Here is a 19,513-nt window from a genome sequence, read left to right on the forward strand (position 1 = left end):
AAATTACTTATACACAAGAGTTTTTGTTGGTGTTGTTGGCCTGCAAGAGCCAGCCCCTGACTCATGACAACCACAGGTACAATGAGGTTGAATTGTTATGATCCGTACGGGTTTTTTGTTGTTTTGTTTCTAAATTGTGGTGAAGATGTACATAACAAAACATAGCCATTTCAACAATTGCTACAGGTACAATTCAGTGACATTGATTACATTCTTCAGGTTGTGAAACCATTCTCACTATGGTTTTCCAAATTATTTTACTGCTGTTAACATAAACTCAGTATCCCATAAGCAAAAACTCTCTCTTCAGCCTCCCTCCCACGCCTGGTAACCACTGATATCTTTGGTGTCTGTATACTTGCTTATTTCCTGTAAGTGATATTACCACGATATTCTCTTGTGTCAGACTTATTTCGGTCAGCGTGTTTTCAAGGTTCATCCATGTTGTGGCATGTATCAGGGCTTCATTTCTTTTCATGGCTGAGTAGTATTCCACTGGGTATATATATACCATATTTTGTTTATCCATTTATCTGTGGGTGGACATTTAGGTTGTTGCCAGTTTTTGGCCATCATGACAAGGGCTGCAGTGAAGATTGGTGTACAGTTTCTGTTTGCATTCTTGCTGTTACTGCTTCTGGGTGTATACTTAGGAGTGGGGTTGTTCAAATTTTTGAGGAACCCCCAAACTTTTCCACAGTGTCTATACCATTCTATATTCCCACTAGCAATGGATGAGGGGTCCAGTTTCTACACAACCTCACCAACACCTGTCGTTTCCCTTTTTTTTAATCATTGCCATTTTAATAGAGATGAGGTGGTATCTTGCCGTTTTGATTTGCGTCTTTGTAATGGCTCATGACATTTATATGTGCTTGTTGACTGTTTGAATATCCTCTTTAGTGAAATGTCCAAGCCCTCTGCCCATTTTTTGATGGCTGTTTGTCTTTTTGTTAAACTGTAGACTTTTTTTAAATATAAATTTTGGATATTGGATCCTTACCAGATATATGAATCTCAAAAATTTTCTCCCAATCTGTAGGTTATCTTTTCACTTTGTTGATAAAGTCCTTTGGTGAACAAAAATGTTTAATTTTTATGAGGTTTCATTTATCTATTTTGTCTTTTGCTGCTTGTGCTTTTGTTATCATACCTGGTTATCGTTAAAAACTAGGCCCCATAACCTGGCCCCTATATTTTCTTCTAATAATGTTATGAATTTAGTTTTTATATTTAGGCTCTTGATCCATTTTGAATTAGTTTTTGTGTATGGTGTGAGACTTGGATCCTGATTCATTCTTCTGCATATGGAAATCAGTTTTCCCAGCCCTGTTTATTGAAGAGACTGTCTTTCCCGCATTGAATGGATTTAGCACCCTTGTTGAAAATCAGTTGGCCATAGATGTATGGATTTTTTTCTGGACTTTCGGTTTTATTCCATTGGTCTGTATGTATATTGTTATAGCAGTACCAGGCTGTGTTAATTACTGTTTTAATTAATTTTATAGCGTGCTTTGAAATCAGGAAATGTGAGTCCTATTTTATTCCTCTTCAAGATTGCTTTAGCTATTCCAGGTTCCTTACCCTTCTGTATAAATTGGAGGATTGTCATTTCTGTTTCTGTAAAAAAGGCTGTTGGAATTTTGATGGGGATTGCATTGAATTTATAGATTGCTTTGTGTAGTATTGACATCTTAACTATGTTAAGCCTTCCAGTCCGTAAACATAGAATGTCCTTCAATTTTTTAGGTTGTCTTTGATTTCTTTTAGTAATGTTCTATAGTTTTCTGTGTACAAGTCTTTCACTTTCCTGGGTAAATTTATTCATAAGTACTTTATTCTTTTAGATGCTTTGTAAATGTAACGTTTCTTTAATTTCCTCTTCTGCTTGCTCATTGCCGATGTGTAGCAGCTGGACTCATTTTTATGAATTGACTACATTCCCTGCCACCTTGCTGAATTCATTTATTAGTTCTAATAGCTTTCTTGTGGATTCTTTGGAGTTTTCTATGTATAGGATCATATATTTAGAGAAAAGGGATAGTTTTACTTCTTTGTTCTCGATTTGCATAACTTGTTGGTGTTTCCCCCTCACATAATTGCTCCGGCTAGGACTTCTAGACTATGTTGAATAGCAGTGGTGAGAATGGGGATCCCTGTCTTGTTTTTGATCTTAATGAGACAGCTGTCAGTCTTTCTCCATTGAGTGGGATGTTAGCTGTAGATTTTTCATAAATTCGCTTTATTATATTGAGGCATTTCCCTTCTATTCCTATCTTGTTGAATGTTTTTGTCATGAAAGGGTGTTGAATTTTCTCAAATACTACATACAAGTTTTAATGGCTGCAAAATGAGTATTTGGCTTCCATATTGTTTCCCATACTTTTCTATTATAGATCTATGGTGAACATCTTTGATTTTCTTATTTTTTCCTTAGAGTATATTTCTAGAAGTGAAGTTGCTAGGCAGACTCCCCCCTCAAATAATTTGGTTTAAAAACTATATCTGGTTTATACCAGTTTTAAAAGAAATGTCTTCCTTATTACTCAGTTTTGCAACTTTCTCTTTCCTCCTAAACCACCCCCACCCTCAAATAACCAAAACCAAACCCAGTGCCGTGGAGTCGATTGTGACTCATAGTGATCCTGTAGGACTCTATAGGACCCCATAGAGTTTCCAGGGAGCGCCTGGTGGATTCGAACTGCCATCCCTTTGGTTAGCAGCCATAGCACTTAACCACTACACCACCAGGGTTTCCACCCTCAAATATGTATATGTAATTGTGGGTACATGTTTTTGTGTGTGTATATATTGGGTAGGGGGTGGTGGTAGTATCTAGATGTGTTTGCGTGAGCGTCTTTAAGTTCTAGAAAAGTATTGTCATGTTGCTCTCCAGAAAGTTCTTACCAATTTACTGTTATTAGCTGTATATTGGAGTCCCTGGGTGGTGCAAATGGTTAAGCGCTTGACTGCCAGCTTGGAAGCTTGACAATTTGAACCCATCCAGAGGCACTTTGGAAGACAGGCCTGGAGATCTGCTTCCAAAAGATCACAACCTTGAAAGCCCTATGGAGCAGTTCTGCTCTATCCACATAAGGTTGCCATGGAATCAATTCACTGGCAACTAACAACAGCAACAGCAGTGTATTAAAGTATCTTTTATTGTATCTTTTGAGCTGACACAAAAGTTTAAAAAATGATGATGCTCAACTTAGTTTTAAAACAACCTTTTTGCCTTTCTCATAGTTACATTAGAAACCAAAGTAAGAAGAAAATAACATTCAGTCTCACCACTGAAAATCAGTTAATTAATGGTACTTAGAAATATAGTTTTGCAACCTGTCCCTGCTTACCGTCCTTTTAAATACCTGACAGTTGAACTTTCGGCCATATCAAATATGTTGTTATTGTTAGGTGCTGTTGAGTCAGCTCTGACTCATAATGACCCTGTGTACAACAGAACAAAATACTGCCCAATCCTGTGCTGCCATCATAATTGTTGTTATGTTTGAGCCTATTGTTGTAGCCGCTGTGTCAGTCCATTTCACTGAGGGTCTTCTATTTCTCACTGACCCTCTACTAAGCAAGATGTCTTTCTCCAGGAACTGGGCCCTTCTGATAACATGTCCAAAGTATGTGAGACTAAGTTTTGCCATCCTCGCTTCTAAGGAGCATTCTGACTGTACTTCTTCCAAGACAGATTTGTTTGTTCTTCTGGTAGTCCGTGGTATATTCACTAACCTTCGCCAACACCGTAACTCATCGAAGGCATCAGCTCTGTTTGGGTCTTCCTTAGTCATCATCTAGCTTTCTCATGCATATGAGGTGATTGAAAACACCATAGCTTGGGTCAGGCACGCCCTCGTCCTTAAAGTGACATCTTTGCTTTTTAACACTTTAAAGAGATCTTTTGCAGCAGATTTGCCTAATGTAATATGTCCTTTGAGTTCTTGACTTCTGCTTCCATGGGCATTGATTGTGGATCCAAGTAAGATGAAATCTTTAACAGCTTCAGTGTTCTCTTTGTTTATCATGATGTTGTTTCCTGGTCCAGTTAGGAGAATTTTTGTTTTCCTTATGTTGAGGTGTAATCCATATTGAAGGCTATATATAGTCTTTGATCTTTATCAGTAAGTGCTTCAAGTCCTCTTAACTTTCAGCAAGCAAAGTTGCGTCACCTGTGCAGCGCAGGTCGTGAATGAGTCTTCCTCCAATCCTGGTGCCCCGTTCTTCTTCATGTAGTCCAGCTTCTCAGGTTGTTTGCTTAGAATACAGATTGAGTAAGTATGGTGAAAGGATACAACCTCGATGCACACCTTTTCGACTTTAAACCACACAGTATCCCTTTATTCTGTTCGAATGACTGCCTCTTGGTCTAAGTACAGGTTCCTCGTGAGCACAATTAAGTGTTCTGGAGTTCCCGTTCTTGGCAATGTTATCCATAATATATTATCCACACAGTTGAGTGCGTTTGCATAGTTAATAAAACACAGGTAAACATCCTTCTGGTATTTTTTGCTTTCAGCCAGCATCCATCTGACATCAGCAGTGATATCATGTGTGAAATTTGTTGATTATTTAGTGTAGTTCCAGTTTTCTTCTCCTCAAATAACTCTTCTTAAGGATATTCTTATACATATTAGTAGACAAGAATTATTTTAGGAGAAGGGAAGGTCAACACACAGTACAGGGGAAATCAGCACAACCTGACTAAACCAAAAACTAAGAAGTTTCCTGAATACAGCCAAACATTTTGAGGGACAGAGTAGAAGGGGTGAGGGTCTGCGGACCATGGTTTCAAGGAATATCTAGGTCAATTGGCATAACAAAGTATATTAAGAAAACGTTCTGCATCCAACTTTGGTGAGTGGCATCTGGGGTCTTAAAAGCTAGCAATTAATTGGTCTCAACCCACCTGGAGCAAAGGAGAATGAAGAACACCAAAGACACAAGGAAAATAAGAACCCTAGAGACAGAAAGGGCCACGTAAACCAGAGACTGCATCAGCCTGAGACTGGAAGAACTAGATGGTGCTCGGCTACCACTGGTGACTACCCTGACAGGGAACACAACAGAGAGTCCCTGATGGAGCAGGAGAAAAGCAGGGAGCAGAACTCAAATCCTAGTTAAAAAAACCAGACCTAACGGTCTGACTGAAAACAGAGGGACCCCGGAGGACATGGCCCCCAGACTCTGTTAGCCCAAAACTAAAATCATTTCCGAAGCCAATGCTCCAGAAAAAGATTAGACTGTAAGACATAAAATGATACTGGTGAGGAATGTGCTTCTTAGCTCAAGTAGATACATGAGACTATGTGGGCGGCTCTTGTCCTGAGGCAAGATAAGAAGGCAGAAGGGGACAGGAGCTGGTTGAATGGACATAGGAAATACAAGGTGGAGAGGAGGAATGTGCTCCTCTAGGGAGAGCATCTAGGGTCACATAACAATGTGTGTATAAGTTTTTGTATGACAAACTGACTTGAATTGTAAACTGAAAGCACAATTAAAGAAAAGAATATTCTTTTTTTATAATTTTTATTGTGCTTTAAGTGAAAGTTTACAAATCAAGTCAGTCTCTCACATAAAAACTTACGTACACCTTGCTACATACTCCCAGTTACTCTCCCCCTAATGAGACAGCCCGCTCTCTCCCTCCACTCTCTTTTCGTGTCCATTTCATGAGCTTCTAACCCCCCCTACCCTCTCATCTTCCCTCCAGTCAGGAGATGCCAACATAGTCTAAAGTGTCCACCTGATCCAAGAAGCGCACTCCTCACCAGCATCCCTCTCCAACCCATTGTCCAGTCCAATCCATGTCCGAAGAGTTGGCTTCAGGAATGGTTCCTGTTCTGGGCCAACAGAAGGCCTGGGGGCCATGACCACTGGGGTCCTTCTAGTTTCAGTCAGACCATTAAGTCTGGCCTTTTACGAGAATTTGGGGTCTGCATCCCACTGCTCTCCAGCTCTCTCAGGGGTTCTCTGTTACATTCCGTGTCAGGGCAGTCATCGGTTGTAGCTGGACACCATCTAGTTCTTCTGGTCTCAGGATGATGTAGTCTCTGATTTTTGTGGCCCTTTCTGATTTTTGTGGCCCTTTCTGTCTCTTGGGCTTGTAATTACCTTGTGTCCTTGGTGTTCTTCATTCTCCTTTGATCCAGACGGGTTGAGACCAATTGATGCATCTTAGATGGCTGCTTGCTAGCGCGTAAGACTCCAGGTGCCAGTCTTCAAAGTGGGATGCAGAATGTTTTCTTAATAGATTTTATTATGCCAGTTGACTTAGATGTCCCCTGAAATCATGGTCCCCAAACCCCTGCCCTGCTACACTGGCCTTCGAAGCATTCAGTTTATTCAGGAAACCTTCGCTTTTGGTGTAGTCCAGTTGTGCTGACCTCCCCCCATTGTGTGTTGTCTTTGCCTTTACCTAAAGCAGTTCTTATCTACCAACTAATTAGTGAATACCCCTCTCCTACCCTCCCTCCTCTCGTAACCACAAAAGAATGTTTTCTTCTCAGTTTAAACTATTTCTCAAGTTCTTTATACAATATTTGTCCTTTTGGAACTAATTTCACTCAGCGTAATGCCTTCCAGGTTCCTGTATGTTATGAAATGTTTCGCAGATTCCTCACTGTTCTTTATCGATGTGTAGTATTCCATTGTGTGAATATAGCATAATTTATTTATCCATTCATCCATTGATGGGCACCTTGGTGGCTTCCATCTTTTTGCTATTGTAAACAGTGCTGCCATAAACACGGGTGTGCATATATCTGTTCTTGTAAAGGCTCTTATTTCTCTAGGATATATTCCGAGGCATGGGATTGCTGGACGGTATGGTAGTTCTATTTCTAGCTTTTTAAGGAAGCGCCAAATCGATTTCCAAAGTGGTTGTACCATTTGACATTCCAACCAGCAGTGTATAAGTGTTATAATCTCTCCACAGCCTCTCCAACATTTATTATTTTGTGTTTTTTTGGATTAATACCAGCCTTGTTGGAGTGAGATGAAATCTCATTGTAGTTTTGATCTGCATTTCTCCAGTGGCTAGTGATTGTGAACATTTCCTCATGTATCTGTTAGCTACCTGAATGTCTTCTTTAGTGAAGTGTCTATTCATATCTTTTGCCCATTTTTTATTTGGGTTATTTGTCTTTTTGTAGTTGAGTTTTTGCAGTATCATGTAGATTTTAGAGATGAGACGCTGATCGGAAATGTCAGAATATTCTTATATATATGTATATTTTGTGACATGTATTTCCTTAGGAATATTGATTGATAAAAATGATTATATGTCATTGTAAGAATTCTGTGCTCCTGATTACTAAAATTCTTACACAAGGAAAACTAAGCAGACAAACCTGACTTGAATTTGCCCTTGCATTAATGTGCTGTTTTATTTGTGATAGAACAACTACTAACAGATTAAGAGTTATAAAAATCATGGCTTTTTAGGTCTTGGATTAATTGTGACTCGAACAGATTACTTAAACTGCTATCCCTTGTTTTCTCTTGTATAAAATGGAGGGTTATACAAAAGGATTCTGCCGTCTCTATTCCTAAATTATGTGTGTGTGCGTGTGTGTGTATCTATTGGGAGAGGTGAAAATTTGATAGTAGGGGAAATTTGTGAGCTGGAAATACAGATAAGGGGAGTCATTAAACATTATTTATACAGGGCTTAAAACTAAATTTGAATGCATCAGGCGTTCCTTGGAAACACTGTGGGGCAGTCATACTCTGTCCTATAGGGTTGCTGTGTGTCGAAATCTACTCGATGGCAATGGGTTTGGTTTGGTTTAAAGCTAAATTGAATTTTAAAAAGTTGCAGTTTCAAAATCAAGTTAACAGATGCTGTTAAGCTTTAAATAGCATCCTTTAAATATAGATTCAAATGATAAGTCTCAAAGTTGAAAATCCTAAGGAGCCATATTTGTATTGCAAAATACTATCCCTTCTGGCGTATGTTCAAACATAATTTTTGATTGAAATACCTTCATGCTACTTTAGTGATTCCCCCCTCCCCTCGTTGAATAGTATTTTTAACCTTTTTATAAAAGTCTGGAGTTGGCAGGATAAATGAATTCCAGGATGTTCTTTGCTTACTCTATATAAAGTGTGTAATTTCCTTTTGTTTTAAATGGAGTATGATCAAATCTAAATAGCAGCGTATGTAGCTCTGTGAAATCATTAGGTCGGCGGAATGACTCACAACCAGGAAACTGCCTTCAGGGCTTTCATGGTAAAGATGATTTCCCCAGCTCTTGTTAGATATGCACCAGACACTCTAAATCTGTACTTCCTCTGTAAGTTCAAAATTCAGAAGAAACCAGAAAGGGAAAGAAAAAAAATATTGAGAGACCACAGTAATAGAAATTAGAAGGAAAATGAAAATAGGTTATGGTATTGATGCTGTAGTGACAGATCTGTGAAACATTAATGATTGCAGTAAGTTGTAGACTTCTTACTAAGTACAAAGGGAGCTAGTATTAAAGAGGAGAAGATGAATATCTGTGTTGAAATTGTACTCTAGATATTGGATTAGTTTGCATACATTGGTTTAATACCTTCATTTCTGTGTAACACTTTGCTGGTAACTTCTGTGGTATTATATGGTATAGAGGCTGTAGAACTGAGTATATATATTTGGAAAAGCTGTTCTTAAAAATATGTTTTGAAAATAAATAGCACATGAACTTTGTTGGCCTGTCGTATTTCTCAAAGGTTCTGCATTGTCAATATTTGGTTATAATTTTATGTGCATGTATCTATTTCTTACTTAAAGTAATACTCTGTAAATTCATGGCTACTTCTTGGTTGGTAATAACCAGCGGCTAGCATTTTTTTAGTACTTACTGTAGGCTGGTCATTATATGCTTTATTGCATGTAGTTTTGCATTTAGGTGCTGTCATTCTTATGAGATTAGTAGTGTTTTCAGTTTAGAGAAGACTGAGGCACAGCATTTAAGTAATTTACCCAATCTATTAACTGATGGAGCTGGGATTTGAACCAGCTATTCTTACTCCAAAATTTGTGACTTTATTTCTCTGCTATACTGGTGCCTTGTTAACTTCTTAGACTTGTGCAGAGTGGGAGGTTAAAACTATTTCTCTGATATAAATTTTAATTTGTATAAATAAACCTGTTTTCTTACCCGATCTTGTACATTTTGTTTTTAAGATTCTTGGATCTCCCAGTCAGCTTCATTTCCCCGTAATCAGAAACAACCTGGAGTGGATTCTTTATCACCAGTTGCCTCACTTCCTAAGCAGATTTTCCAGCCTTCTGCCCAGCAGCAGCCCACTAAACCAGTTAAAGTCACATGTGCAAACTGCAAAAAACCTTTGCAGAAGGGACAAACAGCTTATCAACGAAAAGGATCTGCTCACCTGTTTTGTTCTACCACCTGCCTTTCTTCCTTCTCTCACAAGCCTGCTCCAAAGAAACTCTGTGTTATGTGTAAAAAGTAAGGCTTATATCTTCCATATGGTTGAATACTGGTATAAAGTTTTTAAAAAAATTGTTAATATCAGTCTTAAATGTGAGCTATATTTTAAAAATTGGTTAGTCTTTTTAGTCTTGAAGCCAACCCAAATTTTTAATGGTTTTGGAGATTCTTCATCAAGCCCAGGCGACTTATGAATTATAGGGTTTCGAATTTGGTTAGGGTTTGGGATTGATGGATACAAAAAAACAAAAAAACGAAACCCATTGCCCTTGGGTTGAATTCTAACTCATAGCTACCCTATAGGACAGAGTAGGACTGTCCTGTAGGATTTCCAAGGAGTGACTGGTGGATTTGAGCTGCAGACCTTTTGGTTAGCAGCCAAGCTCTTGACCACTGCGTCACCAGGGCCTCTTGTAAGTAATTACTTCTGTAACCTCCATTGGACTATTTGAATTTATAAAAATACATGATTATTTGCATTATTAATTATAAGAATTTATTTTGTATATGACTAATTCTGTATTGGAGCCCTGGTAGCATAGTGATTAAAGAGCTCAGCTGCTAACCAAAAAGTTGGCAGTTTGAATCCACCAGCTGCTCTTTGGAAACCCTATGGGGCAGTTCTACTGTGTTGTATAGGATTGCTATGATTCAGAATTGAAAATAGGTCAAAGTTTTTATTTTTTTAAACTGTACTTTAGATGAAGGTTTAAAAAGACTAGCTTCTCATTTAACAGTTTGTACACATATTGTTTTATGACATTGGTAACCACCCATGACATGTCATCTTTCTCTCCTTCTTGACCTTGGGTTCCCTATTCCCAGCTTTCCTGCCCCTCCTTTCTTCTGGTCCCAGTGCCTGGGCTGGTGTGCCCCTTTAGCCTTGTTTTGTTTTATGGGTCTGTCTAATCTTTGGATGAAGGTTGAGCCTCAGGAGTAGCTTCATTACTGAGCTAAAAGGGTGTCCCGGAGGACATACTGTGTGGGTTTCTGTAGCCTCTGTCATGCCAGTAAGTCTGGCATTTTTTTGTGAGTTAGAATTTTGTTCATTTTTCTCTAGCTCTGTTCAGGACCCTCTGTTGTGATCCATGTCAGAGCAGTCTGTGGTGGTAGCTGGGCACCATCTGTTTTTATACTGGACTCAGTCTGGTGGAGGTTGTGGTAGTTGTGGTCCATTAGTCCTTTGGACTAATCTTTCCCTTATGTCTTCAGTTTTCTACATTTGTCGTTGCTCCCGAAGGGGTGAGACCAGTGGAGTATCTTAGTTGGCCGCTCAACAGGCTTTTAAGACCCCAAACACTGCTCACCAAAGTAGAGTGTAGAACATTTTCTTTATAAACTTATGCCAGTTGATCTAGATGTTCCCCAAGACCGTTGTCCTCACAGCCCTCAGCCCAGTAATTCGGTCCCTCAGGGAGTTTAGATGTGTCTGTGGAGCTTCCATGACCTTGCCTTGGACAATTGTGCTGGCTTCCCCAGTGTTATGTACTGTCTTACCTTTCACGAAAGGTACCACTTATCTATTATCTATTCAGTCTACTTCCATCCCCACCACCCCTTCGTCACCACCAAGGATTGTTTCTTTTTGTGTGTAAACGTTTTCATGAGTTTTTATAGTAGTGATCTCATGCAATATTTGTCCGTTCGTGATTGACTTATTTCACTCGGCAGGATACCCTCCAGATTCATCGATGTTGTGAGATGCTTCACAGATTCATCATTGTTCTTTATCCATTGTGTGTGTAACATAGTTTGTTTATCCATTCATTTGTTCTTGGGCGTCTAGGTTGTTTGCATCTTTTTGCCATTGTGAACAGTGCTGCAGTGGACATGTGTGTGCATAAGTCTGTGTGGTGGCTCTTATTTCTCTAGGATATTTTCTTAGAAGTGGGGTTGCTGGATCATATGATATTTCCATTAGTAGGTTTCTAAAGAAGTACCATATTGTTTTCCAAAATGGTTGTACCACTTTGCATTCCCACCAGCAGTGCATAAGAGTTCTAACCTCCCTGCAGCCTCCTCAACATTTGTTATTTTCTGTTATTTTGATTTATGCCAGTAATGCTGGGGGTGAGATGTATCTCATTGTGGTTTTGATTTGCATTTCTCTAATGGCTAGTGATGGTGAGCATTTCCTCATGTCAGTTAGCCTCTTGAGTGTCTTCTTTGGTGAAGTGTCTGTTCATTTCCTTTGCCCATTTTTTAATTGAATTATATGTCTTTTTGTTGTAGAGGTGTTGGATTTTCCTGTAGTTTTTAGAGATTAGACCTTTGTCAGATTTGTAACAGCCAAAAATTTTTTCCCAGTCTATAGGTTTTTTTTTTTTTTTTTTTCTCTTTTGGGGAAGTCTTTTGATGAGCATACGTGTTTAATTTTTGGAAGATCCCAGTTATCTAGCTTATATTTTGGAATTTGTGTATTGTTCGTTATGGTTTGTACCCTGTTAATGCTGTGTATTAGGGCCTCTAGAGTTGACCCTAAAATAGGTCAAATTTTGCATTATCTTGAGATAAGTATAATTTAAAATTGATAAGTCTTTGGATTTTTTATGTGTTTTTTTAATGTTTGTTACTAAGTCGTTAGAGTACTCACTGTTAGAAGTCTTAGATACCAGTTTTTCCAGCTTTGCAGAGATAGGGTACTCTATCCTGCCATTTTTAGTTATGGCCTCACTGGTTTTAAAAATAGAGGGAATATAGTGTAGTATATGCAAGGTGGACTTTCTGTACCATCTTTTGGATTACCCAAGTGTGTGAAGCAATTTTTAGATCTTGGAACTCTGAAAAGGGCTTAGTGCTCTGTACATGTTTAATACATTCAAATTTAATACATTCAAAACAATTGTTATGCAATTTTTGGATTGCTTTATAATCTAAATTTGCATACTGAATATAGAATCCTGAAACATCAAATTAAAGGAAAACTTCAAAGGTCATTGGTACTGTTGTTTTCTGACATTTCTCGTTGCAACTTGAGAGCCGTTCAGAATTTTGGGCAGCATTATTTGGGAGAGTGGGAGGTACATTTAAACTAAATAATCCTTTCTGGAATGAATGTATGTTATACTCTAGTGATGTGCATAACTCATGTATGCTATTTAAATGTTATATATTTATATTCAGTAAATTAGTCCTTAACATTAACTCAGTATAATTAATAACAGCTTTTTTTTTTCTCCCCCAGTGTTCCTAAGATCTGAAAGCTTGTATTATTTAGTTTGAAGATAAGTAGTGATAAAGATTTAATATTAAAATATATTTGCTTCTTAATCTCGTGCTTCCATATTTTATTGCCAAGAGTTTCTAAATGGTGATAGTGATTTACTAAATACAAAAATGATATTTGATTCCCAGGTTTAAATTTTTGGACAAATGAAAAATGTTAATTAGTATAATACTCTTGATATTTTATTTCTTTTAAATGGTTTTAACTTTGTATTGTACCTCTTATTTCTCAGAGATATAACAACAATGAAAGGAACCATTGTTGCTCAAGTGGATTCAAGTGAGTCCTTCCAGGAGTTCTGTAGTACATCTTGTCTGTCTCTCTATGAAGACAAACAGAATCCTACTAAAGGAGTTCTAAATAAATCAAGATGTACCATCTGTGGTAAACTAACAGAGGTTTGTATTTTGTACTTTATCACTTAGTTCTAATAGGAGTATTTAAATTTTTATTTAATAGCTATTACATGCTTATATATATACTCTTTCATCAATATGTGTTTCCTTAAAAGTGAGGATACTTAAAAACCATCTTAGAAATGCCTATTATGTAGTCTCGTTTTTCCACAGGTAGAAAGATTTAGGAAAAGTTAAAATATAATATTGATCGCCTCTTTTTTCCTGCGGTTGGAAGTACTCAACAGGCAATACTGTAGTATTGTGGTTGATTTTTGTCTGCTAATATACTTATTTTTTAAATCAGGCTGACTACACAGGAAAGATGGTAAATAACCTTGCTGAGAAATAGAACAAGTGAAGGGAATATATTTTGATAATTTCACACTGTTTGTATGGTTTGAACTCTTAGCATTATTCAGAAAAAAGAATCTGTGTATCCCTATTCTAATTGTTTGTAATATTGACTCCATGTCCTCCCTTTTCTAGGGCAATATATTTATAGTTCCTTTTGGATTTGTCAAAAGATTATCAGTCTGTTAAAACTAACCAAACCAGGTTATTTTCTATTAGTTTTAGGTACCTTTAGAGAAGTTTGTCCTGATGTCATTGCTGTTTTTTTTTCCTTGATCCTTTTTAACTGCCTTGTGCTTCTTTTTGTGTATGAAAGCAGTGCAAATAATAATGAAATGTGCTTTGTCTCTGGAAACATGCTTTCCACAGAAAAATTATTGGGGCATTGATGTTTTTGTTGGAGGACCTAGTTTATTTAGCTGCTTGACGTAGTGATGTGGTTTTTTTTTTTTTTTTTTTTTTTATTGCTTTTCTTTTAGATTCGCCATGAAGTTAGCTTTAAAAATATGACTCACAAGTTGTGCAGTGACCACTGCTTTAATAGATACAGAATGGCAAATGGTTTAATAATGAATTGCTGTGAACAATGTGGAGAGTACTTACCAAGCAAAGGTGCTGGAAATAATGTTCTGGTGATTGATGGTCAGCAGAAAAGATTTTGCTGTCAGAGTTGTGTCAGTGAATATAAACAGGTAATTCATGTTCTGATCAAAATGTTCTGTTCTTTTGAAAGTGTTTTAAAGTGCTTTAATAGTTTTACTGTAACAGCATTTATTAGCCAGATTTATAACGGGATATGATTTAACTCCATCAGTGTCTTCATATTACAGATGTGACCGACCACAAAAGAATACTGAAATATGCATAGACAATTGGAAATAAACTTGTGATTTTACTGATTTCTCTTGAATTTTCTTCTTTTTATCAAGTGTCGAGGGGTTGCAACTAGGATTTTTCAAATGGTTAAAGCTTAGCTTGGGAGCAATTATCTTATATTTGAATTTTAATGTTAATTTCACTTTTAAGGCTTTCTCTTTTAGGTTTGGCTTACGTTATTTTTTTAATTTATATATGTGGTTGAAAAGTAAAATAACATGAAAAGATACTCAGAGAAGTCCCGCTCCCATTTCTATTCTCCACTTTTGGTTCATTCCCATCCTTTATAGTCGTTTTCATTGTTAGTGTTTGTTCCCTGTTTCTTTTTGAAAAACAAAAATAAGGAAATTCATAATTCATTCTTCTTTTCCTTTTTTTTTTGAACAAAAAGCATAATACATATAGAGGGCTGCTTTTTTTTTTTTTTTTTACTTCACAGTATATTCCGGAAATCGGTCCCTATCAATATATAGAGATTGTCTTTATCCTTTTTTTATGGTTGCATAGTTAAATTTTCAGTAATTTTGTAAACTGAGTATTAAACACAACCATTATTAAAAAATAAATTCTAAAAACTTAGAGTTAAATTATATTTAAAACAGATAATAAATGCTCCAAACTCATTACTTCAGAATTATTTTACTACACTTTAATATTATCTGTGGACTCTTAGTGTTATTTATGTCTATCATATTTGTATGAGAGAAATACTATATAATCATGTACTTCTCTGTGTCTCTTCCCAGTTCTATGTTCAGTGTCATTTTGGTAGCCTGAAATTAGTCATGTTGGAAATCTTTCTATGGCGAATGTTACAAATCAGGCTCTTCCTCAGAGCTGGTGGTTAAACACATATCAGACGTCACTGGGCTGTACCACATTTTATTCAGTTAGTCCGCTGTTGATGGCATTTGGATTGTTTCCATTCTTTTGCTATTATGATTAATGGATGATGAATAACCTTGCATATAGTTTACTCTGTGTTTGTGGAGGTATGTTTTCAGGGTAGATGCTTAGAAGTAGGATTATTTGGCCAAAGGTAAATGAATATATTATACCATTTTATATTCCCTTCAGTGTCTCATTTCTCCACCACTTCGCCAACAGAATATTAACAAAGTGGTCTGGTTGCTGAAAATGGTATCTCTGTGTATTTTTAATAGGTATTTTATTAGGAATGATGATGAAGAGTTTATCATGTTTCAGAGCTTTTTGTCCATATCATTCCTTTTCTGTGAACTTTTTATTCATGTCTTTACCTATTTTCCTATTGGGGCTTTTGTTGTCTCATATTTTTTCCTAATGATCAAACACTTTAATATACAAAATGAATCTTTAATTTGTTCCTGCAATAATTATTTACCTAGCAAGTATTGTGTTCCAGGCTAGTTTGTGCTAGTTTCTAGGAATAATAGTGGGAAGTAGAACAGAAATAGTCCCTGCCTTCTTAGGGCTTACATTGTGGTAGCATACTTAAAGGTTTTACACATATGGGTGATGGAAAGGATCAGACTTATTGTAATCAGTAAGACTCACCGTACTCTTTGTTATTGGTGGTGATTTTGCATTTATTATCTTCTGATACCTAAAAAGTTTGTTGAGGGTGCTGGCTTTAGTTAGTCTGCCTGGGCTAAAATTCTGGCACTACCAGTTAGTATCACTTGTGTGCCTTGGGTAAATTATTTAACTTCCCTGCGTCTTCCGTTAGTTTCATCATCTGTAAAGTTGGTGAAATAGTAATACCTATCTCTTAGTGTTACAGTAAAGATAAAATCTGTGTCTTTTGTCTTGATTTTTAAGGACCTAGTTCAAGAAACTAAGTATTACTAGTTCATTCAACCTGTTGTACTCTCTCCCAATGAGTGTCCCCTTCACCTACCCAAAGATTGCCACTGTCTTTGACTTCTGACATCATAGTTTGAGTTGTTTATAAACTGTATGTAAATGGAATTAGTATGTAATACATGAATCTGGCTACTTTGAGCACTGTGTTTGTGAGATTCATGCATAGCTGTGTATAGCTATGGATGAATATGGTGTTTCTTGTTTCTTATAGTAATATATATACATAACAAAACATTTGCCAGTGCAACACTTTTTACATGTACAATTCAGTGACATTGGTTTCATTCATCATGTTGTGCAACCATCACCAGTATTCATTTTCAAATTATTCTACCACCGTTAACAGGAACTCAGCATCCTCGTAAGCTAAGACTCTCTTTTCCCCTCTCCCTCTGGGTAGTGTTATTTTGCTTTTGATTTTGCATCATACACTGTTATAAAGAAGTACTTTTCAAGTTTTCTTCTAATATCTATGAAGTTTTAATTTATCATTTACATCTGTAGTCTATTTGGAATTTATTCTGACATCTAGTTTAGGTATGGATCAAATTTTATTTGCTCCCAAATATCTATCTTGTTTTAAATTCATTAATTGAAATTACTTTACCGTTTTGCCCAGTGATTTTGAATACTTGCTATTAAACTGAATCATCATTCTTGGTTGATATTCTACAACATCCATATCACCTGCAAAATATCACCTGCAAATGATCTTCCTTTACAATTCTCTTACCTGTTACTGTTTTCTCTTGCCTGAGGGTGTTTCCTGATAACTCTTAATACAATTTTAAATAGTGGAGATAGTAGGCACCTTCTTATTCCAATGGGAATACCTTTAGTTCTTCCTCATTACATTAGATGCTGAGTTTAGGGTTGAGGTATAAACATGTTTTATCATGTTAAAAAAGTATCCATTGATTTCTATTTTATTAAGTGTTTTATCAGAAATGAGTTGTCTCGTTGAAGGTCTTTTCAGTGTCTAGAGAGGTGATTGTATGATTTTTTTTTTTCTCTCATAGATACATAAATATGTGAATTATATTAATGGATTTCCTAGTATTGAACCATCCTTGCATTACTGGAATAAGTCATACCTGGTCACTGTTAGGAAACACTGGTGGTGTAATGGTTAAGAGCTATGGCTGCTAACTAAAAAGTGGGCAGTTCGAATCCACTAGGCACTTCTTGGAAACTCTGTGGGGCAGTTCTGTTCTGTCCTGTAGGGTTGCTATAAGTCAGAATCGACTCGATGGCATTGGGTTTAGTTTGGTCACTATTATATTTAAAGTGTGTCTGTTCTGATTGCTGGAGGTTATAGGGTGGCACAAATGGTTTGTGCTCAGCTCCTAAAAGAAAGGTTGGTGGTTTGATTCCACCCAGTGGCATGTGGAAGAAAGGCATGGTAATCTGCTTCCTTAAGATTATAGCCATGGAAAACCATACGCACAGGTCTCTTCTGAAACACATGGGATTGCCGTGAGTCAGAATCGACTCAATGGCACTGGGTTTGGTTTTTGGTTCTGATTGCTAATATTTTATTCAGTATCTTTCTGCCAATAGGAATAAATGAGATTTGCCCATAATTTCCTTACCCCCTTCTTAGGTATAGTCTTTAAGGTATGAGGGTTATATTTGCTTTGTGAAAATGCTCAGAAAAATTCATGTAGTTAATTAACATGATAAAATTGAAAAATTAATTAAGTATTAAACTCAAAAAATTGGGAAAACAAAGTAAATTAAAAGAAAAGAGAGGAAAGGCAATAATAATGATAAAAGTAGAAATTAATGAATTAGGAACCAGAAATATTAAAAATAAAAGAAAAATTCAATATGCTGATTCTTTGGACAATCAGTTTTTTAAAAAACTGCATAAACCAATAAGTAATCCAGTCAGGAAGAGGTTAAAAAAAAAACACAAATACACAAAACAAGAAATGACAATCACAGTAGAGGAAATTGAATAATCTCAATCAAAAGGGTCTGCTTTGTACAACCATATATAAAAATTTTGAAAGCCTAGATTAAATGAATAATTTTCTATGAAAATATAAGATACCGTTTAAGTAGACCAATTTTCGCAGAAGAAATAGAGGGAGTTATCAAAGGAACCTAACCAAACAGATTGCCTTCAAGTCCATTCTGACTCCTAGTGACCCACCTTCTAGGACAGAGTAGAACTGCCCCATAGGGTTTCTAAGGCTGTAATCTTTCTGTCCCATCTTTCTCTTGAGGAGGGGCTGATAGATTCAAACTACTGACCTTTCGGTTAGCAGCCAAGCGCTTAACCGCTGTACCACCAGGGCTCCTAAGTTATCGAAGAACTACCCCACAAAAAGAACCAGGCTCAGATGGTTTCAGAGGGTAATTCCATAAAACTCAGACCAGGTAGTTTCAGTGTTGTTTAAACTGTTCCAGAGCATAAAAAGGAAGAAAATAACTTCTAAGTTATTAGAGAGCAATGTAGTTTCAAAGGAAAAAGTTCCATTTTTAAATTATTAATCCATTAATTTTACATTCCACCCCTCTGTGAGTTGTGGGAAATTTGTGATTCCTTCCTCCATTTTGTGGGAAGAGGAGATAGTTTTGCTTTTTTAATTGTAAATATATACATAGCATAGAATTTGCCATTTTAACCATTTTTAAGTATTCAATTCAGAGACATTAACTAAATTTACAGTATGCTTAAAATTTTTATCTTTATTGAAGTGAAGTATATATAACAAAATTTGCCATTTTGGTCACTTTTAAGTGTGCATTTCAGTGGCATTAATTATATTCATAATTAATATAATTAATTATGAGACTTACATCATCCTGAGACCAGCAGAACTAGATGGTGCCTGGCCACAACCGATCACTGCCCTGACAGGGAGCACAACAGAGAACCCCTGAGGGAGCAGGGGAACAGTGGTATGCAGATGCCAAATTCTCATAAAAAGACCAGACTTAATGGTCTGACTGAGACTAGAAGAATCCCGGCGGTCATGGTCCCCAAACCTTCTGCCATCACCATTATTTATTTCTAAAACTTTTTCATCACCCCAAGGTAAACTTAGTACCCATTAAGCAGTAACTCCCTACAGCCCCAACCCTTAGCCCCTGGTAACCAGTAATTTACTTTCCATTTCTGCATTTGACTCTTCTAGAGATTTCATATAAATAGGGTGATAGAATATTTGTCCTTTCATATTTAACTTGTTTCACTCAGTATAATGTTCATTTATCTGTTGATGGATGTTTGGATTGTTTCTACTTTCTGGCTATTGTGAATAATGCTATACTGAGCATTGGTGTATAGGCTCCTGTTCGTGTTCCTGCTTTCACTTCTGAGTATATACCTAGGTTTGGGGTTGCTGGGTCATATGGTAGTT

At 36.7% G+C, this 19,513-nt stretch overlaps 1 protein-coding gene across 2 annotated transcripts in view; it reads left to right on the forward strand.

Moving 5' to 3' along the window:
• The window catches only part of ZMYM2 (zinc finger MYM-type containing 2), a 134,054-nt gene that overhangs the window by 24,840 nt on the left and 89,701 nt on the right, over window positions 1–19,513 (forward strand). For both annotated transcript variants that reach the window (XM_049867324.1, XM_049867323.1), the window contains 3 exons: window positions 9,179–9,464; window positions 12,905–13,070; window positions 13,901–14,113. In XM_049867324.1, coding sequence (XP_049723281.1) covers window positions 9,179–9,464; window positions 12,905–13,070; window positions 13,901–14,113 — 665 coding nt within the window. The remainder of the gene's footprint in view (window positions 1–9,178; window positions 9,465–12,904; window positions 13,071–13,900; window positions 14,114–19,513) is intronic.

Source organism: Elephas maximus, chromosome 23 (genome assembly GCF_024166365.1).
Source record: "Elephas maximus indicus isolate mEleMax1 chromosome 23, mEleMax1 primary haplotype, whole genome shotgun sequence".
Classification (NCBI taxonomy): Eukaryota; Metazoa; Chordata; class Mammalia; order Proboscidea; family Elephantidae; genus Elephas; species Elephas maximus.